Source organism: Capricornis sumatraensis, chromosome 3, assembly GCF_032405125.1.
Source record: "Capricornis sumatraensis isolate serow.1 chromosome 3, serow.2, whole genome shotgun sequence".
In the NCBI taxonomy this organism is placed as follows: Eukaryota; Metazoa; Chordata; class Mammalia; order Artiodactyla; family Bovidae; genus Capricornis; species Capricornis sumatraensis.
In genome coordinates this window covers 74,642,658-74,654,937 of record NC_091071.1, presented here as the reverse complement: position 1 = coordinate 74,654,937, position 12,280 = coordinate 74,642,658, and the positions used below count along the sequence as shown (strand labels likewise).

Sequence of the window (12,280 nt, the reverse complement as noted above, 5' to 3'; positions counted from 1 at the left end):
TGCTGCTCTTTCCATTATATTATGGTGTGGTTTGGATTTCATAACTAAGTTGGTTTTCTTATATACTTCCAATTAAACACAATACATGTCGCCTCAGGTTCTCACCAGCTGGTAAAGATTTTCCCAGAAGTCCTGAGTCATCAGTCGAAACAGCGACAAAAAAGCCCAGCTGAAAGTATCAAAGCTTGTGTAGCCATAATTGGGATTTCTACCAGCTTTCACACACATGTATCCTTCTGGACATTGGCTGTAAATGTGGCAAAAAAGAGTATTATAAGAAGTTCTGCTGTGTTTTTATTCTGGTAGCACACTATACTTTTAATATTTGAGCTAGAAAGATTTGCTATTTCAAGGGATGAAAGTATGATAAATAAGTAACACATTTCCCAACTTTTGACTTAATATAATTTTACTAATCACCTAATGTCATCATTAAAATATTGTGTAGCATGCCTAGTAATATTTTACAAAACTATTTTCTGTCCGTAATCAGTGTGTTAACATGTGTTTAATTCATTTTCTTAGCATGGATGCTCCAGATTTGACTCATAGATCACGAATACTCATCTAAAGGAAATAACATTAAAGCTAAGGTGTTCCTTCTTGTTTTACAAAACATGAAAGCTTGCCTAACATTAAAATAATCCCTCACCTTATAAATAAAAAGAATCTTTATTATCACAAATTACTATAAATAAAATTAGCTGGCTGTTATCTGTCAGTTTGTACAAAAAAAGAGAAAATATGTATACACACATACAAATTATTGGCTTACCCTGCATCTGAGCTATTTCCACATAATAGTGCATCTGAAAAACCCTCCAGAAAATAATGATATCCTGTTTAGGAAAAAAAAGTCACATGATGAACATTTGCATGACACTGCAAAATACGATTAAGATCCGATTCTACTTTTTAAGTTTGTAATTTTAAATACATAATATATTCAAAGGCAGAACTATCACTCCCTCTAAATATTAGCTATTATGTCAAGGGGATTGGATACTTACATAAGAGTAGAAAACATTTGTTCTTTGTGAATGTAAAACAAGCGATAATCACAGGAACTAACATAACATTTTTAAAAGTATCTGTGTTTTTCTACCCTCCTCAAGAAAAATGAAAATTTCATTCTCTAAAAATAGATAAGAATGATAGGGATTTCTTTGCTTTCTCAAGACTGCCACATACTTCAAAAGAAAGAGATGTTAGCTTTTCTGAACAGTATTCTATATTTTTTAACACTTTAAAAATGACTAATAAATTATAATTTATATTCTACCAATTTATAAAATATGTCATAGGCAACTTATAATAAAAGATGCATAAACCATGTCAATTACTAAATAATTGAAATTTTAAAATAATCTTAAATACTAAAGCTAAAATAATTACTATAGGTGAATATTTTATTAACTCTAAGTTTTCTGTCTCTGGGCAAATTCCTTAGATTTTTTTAATATCCTGTTGAAACGACAACTCTTCAGTGAACTCTTCCTTGATATCTTCTACTTTCTTCCAATGAAGATAGGCAAAATTAAGGACTCTCACTATGCTATCTGGAACATGTATACTCCTTATTATTACATTCAGTGTCTTATGTTGTAATTGTTTGTTTACAAATACTACTCCTCCTTGAAAAATGAGTCATCGGTTATTTCCATATTATTTGGGAATACATAGTATTTGGGACCTAGTAGCCTTTCAATCGGAGAAGGCAATGGCACCCCACTCCAGTACTCTTGCCTGGAAAATCCCATGGATGGAGGAGCCTGGTAGGCTACAGCCCATGGGGTCGCTAAGTCGGACATGACTGAGTGACTTCACTTTTACCTTTCTCCATGCATTGGAGAAGGAAATGGCAACCCACTCCAGTGTTCTTGCCTGGAGAATCCCAGGGATGGGGGAGCCTGGTGGGCTGCCGTCTATAGGGTCACACAGAGTCAGACATGACTGAAGTGACTTAGCAATAGCAAATAGCCTTTCAATAGGGCTTCCCTTGTGCCTCAGCTGGTAAAGAATCCACCTGCAATGCGGGAGACCTGGGTTCAGTCCCTGGATTGGAAAGATCCCCTGGAGAAGGGAAAGGCTACCCACTCCAGTAATCTGGCCTGGAGAATTCAATGGACTCTATAGTCCTTGGGGTTGCAAAGAGTTGAACACGACTGAACAACTTTCACTTCACTTCATTTCAGCCTTTCAGTAAAGTTTACTGAATGAATAAGGAAAGGGATGACAAAAAGTGAAACACGTGAAATTGAAGTCATTTTGTAAAAAAAACAAGTTAAGATTTTATAAGAAAAAATATTTTCTAGGTGTTAAATTTTCTGAGAAATTTACTTTATATAGTTTTGTAAGAGATACAAAGATACATAATAAAAATATTCTAATTCCCCATGTCATCTCTGAACATAAGAAACTGAAGGTATAATTTCTTAACTTGTAATTAAAATTAAACAATGTGAAAGAAATATGACATTTTCTGGACAAATTCTTGATACTAGGTATTTTAAAGGGAAGCTTTGTCCATTAAACTCAGTGATCTAGAAGTTTAATCTGAAGAAAATATAACAATCATAATGTTTATCTTTGATTTTAATAAATTATATTTTCTATCACTTTCAAAAACAAACCATTTTATCTATATGTGCATTAGTTTAAAAGACTCTTTTTTCAACAAAAATGGAATATTATTAGAGAAAATGAGAAGACAGATTTTTAGGGCTGAAAATAGCCTGAGATATTCTTAACTTCTTTTATTTTCAATGTAAGAAGAATGGAGTTCAATAAATTTTCCTTTAAGTGAATAAATCATAAGTGACATCCTCATAACCAGTTTCTTGATTAAAAAGAAAAACAGACTTCAGGGAGTTTTGACATCAGTGAACTGATAGGCATCATGTGAAATGAATAAGAGACGTTTCATGTGTTCCTCCTACGTGTATTTTTCTCATCATTTGTCTTCATGTGGCAATTTATAATTATATGTAAATTATTTGTTGGCATGTCAATAATATCATGGAAGATTATAGATCTTCCATCTGTATCAACCAAGGTATATTCCAGATCTACAACTATAAGAGACCCATTGGTTTTTTTATTATGCTATCTTTACTTTCAGTTCAGTTCAGTCGCTCAGCCATGTCCAGCTCTTTGTGACCCCATGCTGCAGCACGCCAGGCCTCACTGTCCTATGCCAACTCCCGGAATTTACTCAAACTCATGTCCACTGAGTCAGTCATGCCATCCAATGATCTCTTCCTCTGTCAACCCCTTCTCCTTTTGCCTTCAATCTTTCCCAGCATCAGGGTCTTTTCCAATGAGTCAGTTCTTCGCATCAGGAGGCCAAAGTATTGGAGTTTCAGCTTCAGTATCAGTCCTTGAATGAATATTCAGGACTGATTTCCTTTAGGATGGACTGGTTGGATCTCTTTGGAGTCTGAGGGACTCTCAAGAGTCTTCTCCAACACCACAGTTCAATAGTATCAATTTTTAGGTGCTCAACTTTCTTTATAGTCCAACTCCCGCATCTATACAGGACCGCTAGGAAAACTAGTACCTTTGACTAGAAAAAAATCTAGCTTTGACTAGACAGACCTTTGTTGGCAAAGTAATGTGTCGGTCATAGCTTTTCTTCCAAGGAGCAAGTGTCTTTTAATTTCATGGCTTCAGTCAACATCTGCAGTGATTTTGGAGCCCCAAAAAATAAAGTCTGCCACTGTTTCCACTGTTTCCCCATCCATTTGCCATGAAGTGATGGGACCAGATGCCATGATCTTAGTTTTCTGAATGTTGAGCTTTAAGCCAACTGTTTCACTCTCCTCTTTCACTTTAATCAAGAGGCTCTTTAGTTCTTCTTTACTTTCTGCCATAGGGTGATGTCATCTGTGTATCTGAAGTTATTGATATTCCAATGTTGATTCCAGCTTGTGCTTCATCCAGTCCAGCATCTCTCATAATATACTCTGCATATAAATTAAATAAGCAGGGTGATAATATACAGCCTTGATGTACTCCTTTCCCAATTTGGAACCATTCTGTTGTTCCATGTCCAGTTCTAACTGTTGCTTCCTGACTTGCATACAGATTTCTCAGGAGGAAGTCAGGTGTTTAGGTATTCACATTTCTTTAGGAATTTTCCACAGGAAATTTGTTGTGATCCACACAGTCAAAGGCTTTGGCATAGTCAATAAGGCAGAAGTAGATGTTTTTCTGGAACTCTCTTGCTTTTTCTATTATCCAGCAGATGTTGGCAATTTGATCTCAGGTTCCTCTGCCTTTTCTAAATCCAGCTTGAACATCTGGAAGTTCATGGTTCATGTACTGTTGAAGCCTGGCTTGGAGAATTTTCAGCATTAATTTGCTAGCATGTGAGATGAGTGCAATTGTGTGGTAGTTTAAGCATTCTTTGGCATTGCTTTTCTTTGAGATTGGAATGAAAACTGACCTATTCCAGTCCCGTGGCCACTGCTGAGTTTTCCAAATTTGCTGGCATATTGAGTGCAGCATTTTAATAGCATCATTTTTCAGGATTTGAAATAGCTCAACTGGGATTCCATCACCTCTACTAGCTTTGTTCTTAGTGATGCTTCCTAAGGCTCACTTGACTTAGGACTCCAGGATGTCTGGCTCTAGGTGAGTGATCATACCATCCTGATTATCTGGGTCATCAAGATCTTTTTTGTATAGTTCTGTGTATTCTTGCCACCTCTTCTTAATACCTTCTGCTTCTGTTAGGTCCATACCATTTCTGTCTTTTATTGTGCCCATCTTTGCATGAAATGTTCCCTTGGTATCTCTAATTTTCTTGAAGAGATCTCTAGTCTTTTCCATTCTGTTGTTTTCCTCTATGTCTTTGCATTGATCACTGAGGAAGGCTTTCTCATCTCTCCTTGCTATTCTGCGGAACTCTGCTTTCAAACGGGTATATCTTTCCTTTGCCTTTTGCTTCTCTTCTTTTCATAGCTATTTTTAAGGCCTCTTCAGACAACCATTTTTCCTTTTTGCATTTCTTTTTCTTGGGGATGGTCTTGATCACTGTCTCCTGTACAATGTCATGAACCTCCATCCTATCAGACACTCTATCAGATCTAATCCCTTGAATCTATTTCTCACTTCCACTGTATACTTATAAGGGATTTGATTTAGCTCATACCTGAATGGTCTAGTGATTTTCCCTACTTTTTTCAATTTAAGTCTGAATTTGGCAATAAGGAGTTCATGGTCTGAGCCACAGCCAGCTCCTGGTCTTATTTTTGCTGCTTGTATAGAGCTTCTCCATCTTTGGCTGCAAAGAATATAATCAATCTGATTTCCGTGTTGACCATCTGGTGATGTCCATATGTAGAGTCTTCTCTTGTGTTGTTAGAAGAGAGTGTTTGCTATGACCAGTGCATTCTCTTGGCAAAACTCTATTAGACTTTGCCCTGATTCATTCTGTACTCCATGGCCAAATTTGCCTGTTACTCTAGGTGTTTCTTGACTTCCTACTTCTGCATTCTAGTCCCCTATAATGAAAAGAATATCTTTTTTGTTGTTAGTTCTAGAAGGTCTTGGGGGTCTTCACAGAACCAGTCAACTTCAGCTTCTCCAACATTACACTCAGGACATAGACTTGATTATCATGATATTGAATGGTTCGCCTGAAACAGAGATCATTCTGTCATTTTTGAGATTGCATCCAAGTACTGCATTTCAGATTCTTTTGTTGATGATGGTGGCTCCTCCATTTCTTCTAAGGGATTCTTGCCCACAGTAGTAGATATAATTAAGAAATCATTACTTTAAGAATTATCAAATCACCAGTAAGTTAACCTTTAAGACTAATTCTACTTGTTTCACATAATCATACTAAGGTTTTCTTTCTTCTTTGATTTTTTTCCCTAAGTATTACTCATCCCCTTAAAATAATAAAGATGTAGCTATATTTAAGCACCTCTAGAGTCTAAGTTTTTATATATTTAATATTTTTCTTTAAAAGGATAGTCTCTTTTCCCATAAATCATGGTTTTTTCCTCTGCTTTTGAAATGTTGCTACTGGCAGATACTAAAATTATACAATAAAAAAAAAATTTGCTTATTTTTATTGTCCCTTTCAAAAGGGAAAGGATACTAGGCCATTTATTTTTTCATCCTTCTATACTAGAATATTTAAACATTCTAGTATTTTGTCTAAACTCTTGAAATAAAGATAAACTGATTCCCATATCTTCACAGATTTTTGACATCTTATACCTCTCTCCTAAAGGTTTACTGATTCTCATTTCCTTCTTTTTGATAGAATACTACTTAAAATTCTTATTCTATAATTGTAAGAACAGTATTTATCTTTAGGTCTTCACTTGATTTCTATAAAATAACAATAAAAGTTACCTATTAAACTATAAGTATCCTGGAACCATGTGCCATCACCATTATTTTCCTGGAATCCTGTGCAGTTTCTGGTACATAAAATGCATTCTGAAATTGGTATTTAATAAGTCATATTTGCATAATACTTTGGAGTTAACAAAGGGCCTTCAAATATTTTATTTGATTGCCTCAAATGAGACAATGTATAGCTTCATACCTTGATGAGAAGAATGTACAGAAACCAATATCTTATGAAAATTTCTTTCTTGCTGAATTTTTCAGTCTCTTATCAGATGATGTGACAGAAAGTGGCATTTAAGAGTTATAATTAGAATATTTATCATTAAAATAATTAAATTTATGTGCAAACCATTAAAAAGTGATAAAGATATCACAGCCTGTTAGGAAATCATTAAAAAATTTTTCCATTCCTATATGGTAACAAGATCAACAATGAAAAACATAAACCTACATAATAGTAATTCTTACTTGAATCTTGAATATACGACTTCCAGTCAAACTCATTTTGAGTTTCGTTTACAAGTGTGCCATTGTAATTCTTAGTTATGTTCTTCTCTACAGTGTGTTCCTCCAGGGAAGCATTGGTGGGAGGCCATTGTACACATTTATTCCGCAGGTTGCCCATAAAGAGCTGCAGCCCAATCAGGGCAAACACACTCAGACAGAACACAGTTAGGATCATGACATCTGAGAGCTTTTTCACAGACTGGATCAGTGCCCCCACAATGGTTTTCAGACCTGAAAGAAGGAAGGTTATTACTATGAAGACTTAGAATGTCTGAAGTATGAAAAGCTTCACACAATTTTCTTGAAAACATAGATTCCATAAATAAGTTTGAAAATGACTGCAATCAATGGTAAAGGGAAAGCAACACTTCATGGAAGGTTGAAGTGCTAATTAAAATAAACTCTGGACACATAATGATCTGAACAATGAAATGAAAATCCATATGCCATTACATTTGGATAAAATAGCTGGAAGTTTATGGTCTTCAGAAGGCCTATATGAAGACAAATATCTTGTATTTCTCTGGTTTGCTAATGAAACTTGCCCCGTACTTTCATTAGGATAAGTTGTCAGTTTTATGACAAATTGCCAGAATAAAAATATTTTCAAATTCCTATTTATAAGTGGGAAAGATTTTGCAATAAAACTAGCGGTGGTTTGGAGTACACTTGCACTTTAAGATAATAAAGGCTTGGGGAGTTTTCTGGCAGTTTAGTGGTTAGGATTTGCTACTTTTCCTATCATGGTCCAAGTTCAAAGCCTTGTCGGGTAACTAAGATCCCCCAAGCCTCACAGCACGGCTCAAAAGCTAATAAATCCTCCGGCAGACCCATGCTACTCTTTACTATCTTATTTCCTTGTCTTTTTAAACAATATTAAGATTCACATTGTACAGACATTGTCATCAATGCCTAAAATGAACAAAAAATTACAGACTGGTACGTTTGATAGGGAACAAATCTTTAGTAAAACTGACATGGAGTAAAAAATCCAGGACTTATTTAAGTGCAAATCACATAGACCGTATAATACAGTGTCTCATGCAAGAAAGTATTGAACGTCAAGACTGATGAAAAATATGAAAACATAAACATTTATGTTCAAATAAAAAGAATTATTTTCTGAGTAACACTCATTTTTTATTATTATGATTTAAATGATTATGATCCCCAATTTTCTGTAATGCTGAGTGTTAAGAAAAGAGACCGTTGTTGAAAAATCATGACAGCTGAGCCTCAGTGTTTAACCCTCACCTGGAATGACTGAAATGGTTTTCAGCGCTCGGAGAACTCTGAATGTTCTCAATGCGGAGACATTGCCCAGGTCCACAAACTCTGTCACATATCTGTAATAGGGAGTTCACACACAAACACAATAACAGAATACAAAGAAAGAGCCATAGGTACAAGAAGCCTTATGCTTTGCACTGACCACTTCTTACCTGGAATTACAGAAATAGTTTTCAAAGCTCTCAAGACTCTGAAAGTGTGAACAGCTGAAAAATTGCCTAGGCTTACAAATTCTGTTACATACCTGTAGAATTAAATTAGAGTTATTTAAGAATTAAGCAGCATTCATACTATTTGCTTGGGTCTTTTATAAAGCCCTTCTTTGTGATTTTGAATGATAATTTTGTCAGTAACAATTTAGAAGTTAGGGTCCATCACTATGGTTTTCTTTACTTACATCATTTAAGGCCATGAAGTGAATGTAAATTTCTTAAGTACACAATCCTTTTGTCATTGCAGAAAGCAGCTACAGTCGATACGGGTAATTTAGGAGAATTAAGTAAAAAGACAATAATTCTTGGCTTTAATTTTAGGCAGAAAGAGAAGAACAACTAAAGAGCCTCTTGATTAAAGTCAAAGAGGACAGTGAAGAAGTTGACTTAAAACTCAACATTCAAAAAACAAAGATCATGGCATCCAGTCCCATCACTTCATGGGAAATAGATGGGGAAACTATGGAAACAGTGAGAGATTTTATTTTAGAGGGCTCCAAAATCACTGCAAATGGTGACTGTAGCCATGAAATTAAAAGATGCTTGCTCCTTGGAAGAAAAGCTATGACCAACCTAGACAGCATATTAAAAAGCAGAGACATTACTTTGCCAACAAAGGTCCGTCTAGTCAAAGCTGTGGTTTTTCCAGTGGTCATGTATGGATGTGAGAGTTGGACCATAAAGAAAGCTGAGCGTCAAAGAATTGATGCTTTTGAAATGTGGTGTTGAAGAAGATTCTTGAGAGTCCCTTGGACTGCAAGGAGATCAAACCAGTCCGAGTCAATTCTAAAGGAAATCAGTCCTGAATATTTATTGGAAGGACTGATGCTGAAACTGAAAACTCTAATACTTTGGACACTTGATGCAAAGAATTGGCTCACTGGAAAAGACCCGGATGCTGGGAAAGCCTGAAGGCAGGAGCAGAAGGGGATGACAGAGGATAAGATGGTTGGATGGCATCACCAACTCAATGGACACTGAGTTTGAGCAAGTTCCAGGAGTTGGTGATGGACAGGGAGGCCTGGCGTGCTGTAGTCCATGGGGTCACAAAGGGTCGGACATGACTAAGTGAACTGAACTAATAGTTTTAAACCTTCAGTTTTTAAAAAATACATGAAATCATCCAAGAGAAATTCAGGCAGACTCACTATTGCCTTTGTGATCAGTATTTCTTGGTGTAACTCTTAAGTGAAAGCTAGGCAAATTAAGAACAGTATTTTATAGGGGCCCAATGATCACTCTTGCCATTCCTGTTATTTTAGCCTCAAGAAACAATAGCCCCTCAAAAATGGTTTCTTTTGAGTCATGGCCAGAGGGGACGGTGAAGAATCAGCTCATCTTGAATAGATATAGAATTTAGACGAGACAGGCAGCATTTGGAGCCTTGAGAATATCAGCTCCATTTCTCCTCTGCCCATCTTCCCACATCCTTACGCCTGTAAGAGGCCAAGTAAACCAGCTGCTGAAGAATGAGAATGAACCACATTGGTCCATCTTTCTCCACATTCTAATTTCACCTAGTGCAGAGTGGCCTTCTGTTACTTTTCTGGGTTTCTTCTTTCTCGGGGAAGTTTATCACTAAACCAAAAAAAAAAAAAAAAAAAGCAGACTACAGAAGTTGTGTTGTATGCATTACTGAATTTATCTGGTTGGGAAATAAGGATAAGAAGGTTTATATAAAGAAAATGATGAGGAAAATTAGAAGGGGAAAGGAGGAGAGGAAGAAAGGAAAGGATCAAGTGAGAAATAGGAAGAGTCAGAGAGTATGCTTGTTTGTAAGCCTTAATTGTGCATTTGTTGATGACATAACCATTTAATAGCAAATATATATTAAGAACCTTATGTTTTTCTATTAGTTTGTTATATCAAAATGTTTTGATGTTTATTTTCTATTATTCTACCTAAGAAATGGGGGAGAGTGCATGACGTGGGCAAGGTCAATGGAAATTTGCAGGGCCAGCAGAGGTTTTTTGGGTTGTAATTTTTAAAAAACATTTTCACAGATGTATTATAAATACACTTCTGCTTCCATATTAGTGTGTGTGTATGTGTGAATGTGTGTGTGTACTGTTGAAACAGCAGCATGTATAAAATTTGCTGACAGATGTTTGTTACGTGTGAACATTATAATTTCAATTACTGCAAAGACTTTATGCCAAAGTGAAATGCCTCTTTGACCTCTGTTGCACTAAATTAAAATCCAGAGCTTAAATGTATAAATCACACAGATATATTCTACAGTTAAAGCAAGCTTATTCTTTAAAAGCGTGAACACTCATAGAAGCCAAAATATGTCCTTTTCTGAAGCTTCCAAAAAAAAAAAAAACACTTACGCAAATGTAATGACAGTGAAGTCAAGCCAGTTCCATGGGTCTCGAAGGAAAGTAAAATCTTCTAAACAGAAGCCCCTTGCAATAATTTTTATAAGTGATTCAAAAGTATATATTCCTGTGAAGGTGTACCTGGAGACAAGTATCCAAAAAGAATGAATAAACTAATCACTTTATTTCATGGCATATCAACTTCTTAACACTCTTTCATTATGTTAATAACAAACATTTAAAAAGGAATCCATGCAGGTTAAAATTATTTTCATGGAAATAAAACATAGTCTGAAATTTAAATTCAACTCCTTAACACACACAGAGTTGTTTTAAATTGCCCTAAGAGCAGAGTGAGAAATACATACTGTATAAAGTATATCTGAAATGTCTTAGTATTGACACAAATGAATAGAGCCTCCTGAGAATTAGCCAGTACATTCACATGATGGAGTAGCTGATCAACAATATTATGGAAGCATAAAATTATTTTCCTTTAGAAAGTAAAAGTGCTTAATTTCAATCATGTTTTATGAATGAGGGAACATTGACAAATTAGTAAGTCTTAAGTTTTCCTCCATTTTCAAGATAAGGTAAGTTAACTTATTGGGAAAAGAATTTTGTTCATGCCAAATGGATAATTCTAGGGTCATCAGAGGTGAAAATCTAATTTAGAATAAAATATTGAGACAGATTAGAAATTTAGATGTTTCCAAAATTTAAATCACTTATTCAGTTTAAATGAGAAGAAATTTACAGATTTCCAACTAGAAACTTAGATGTTTTAATCTTCATCTCAGAAGTTGGAGAATGAAATCACAGTAACAAGGGTGACTTGAGACCTCACACGTTAGTGTTAATACTTCAGCAATCCTTTGTATATAATTTTTTTTAAATTTCCTTCAGAATCCCTGGGCTTCCCTAGTGGCTCAGCTGGGAAACAATCCACCTGCGACGTGGGAGACCTGGGTTTGAACCCTGGCTTGGGAAGATCCCCTGGAGAAGGGAAAGGGTACCCACTCCAGTATTCTGGCCTGGAGAATTTGATGGCCTGTATAGTCCACAGGGTTGCAAAGAGTCAGACACGATTGAGTGACTTTCACTTCTTCAGAAACTTTATCTTTTTATTGGCTCCAACCTGGAAGTGTCCAGGAAGGGAAAAGGCCCTTAGAATACCCCCATGGTTGTTGTTTTAAGGGTCAGAAGCTACAGAGCAATAGTGGTTACCGCGCCAGCCATGAGAACAGCCCCAGCGGCACTCACCACAAATCTGGCCTCACTGTCCTCAAAGTATCCCAGAACAGTCCATTAGAACAGTTAGCAATGCACTTGGTTTCTGAAAATGCTCCTCTTTCATTTCAGTATGCGTGTATGTGGAGGGGGTGTTAGTTGCTCAGTTGTTTCCAACTCTTTGTGTCCCCATAGACTATAACCCTCCAAGTTCCTCTGTCCATGGAATTCTCCAGGCAAGAATACAGGAGTGTGTTGCCTTTTCCTTATCCAGGGGATTTTTCCAACCCAGGGGTTAAAGCCTGGTCTCCTGCATTGCAAGCAGATTCTTTATCGTCTGAGTGACTA

The 12,280-nt window shown here is 36.0% G+C and overlaps 1 protein-coding gene across 6 annotated transcripts in view; it reads right to left on the bottom strand.

Annotated features, from left to right (window-relative positions):
• The window catches only part of LOC138075345 (sodium channel protein type 1 subunit alpha), a 92,716-nt gene that overhangs the window by 63,790 nt on the left and 16,646 nt on the right, over positions 1-12,280 (bottom strand). For all 6 annotated transcript variants that reach the window (XM_068967041.1, XM_068967042.1, XM_068967045.1 and 3 more), the window contains exons 4-8: positions 10,715-10,843; positions 8,134-8,225; positions 6,841-7,110; positions 776-839; positions 106-247 (exon numbers count right to left, since the gene is read on the bottom strand). In XM_068967041.1, coding sequence (XP_068823142.1) covers positions 106-247; positions 776-839; positions 6,841-7,110; positions 8,134-8,225; positions 10,715-10,843 — 697 coding nt within the window. The remainder of the gene's footprint in view (positions 1-105; positions 248-775; positions 840-6,840; positions 7,111-8,133; positions 8,226-10,714; positions 10,844-12,280) is intronic.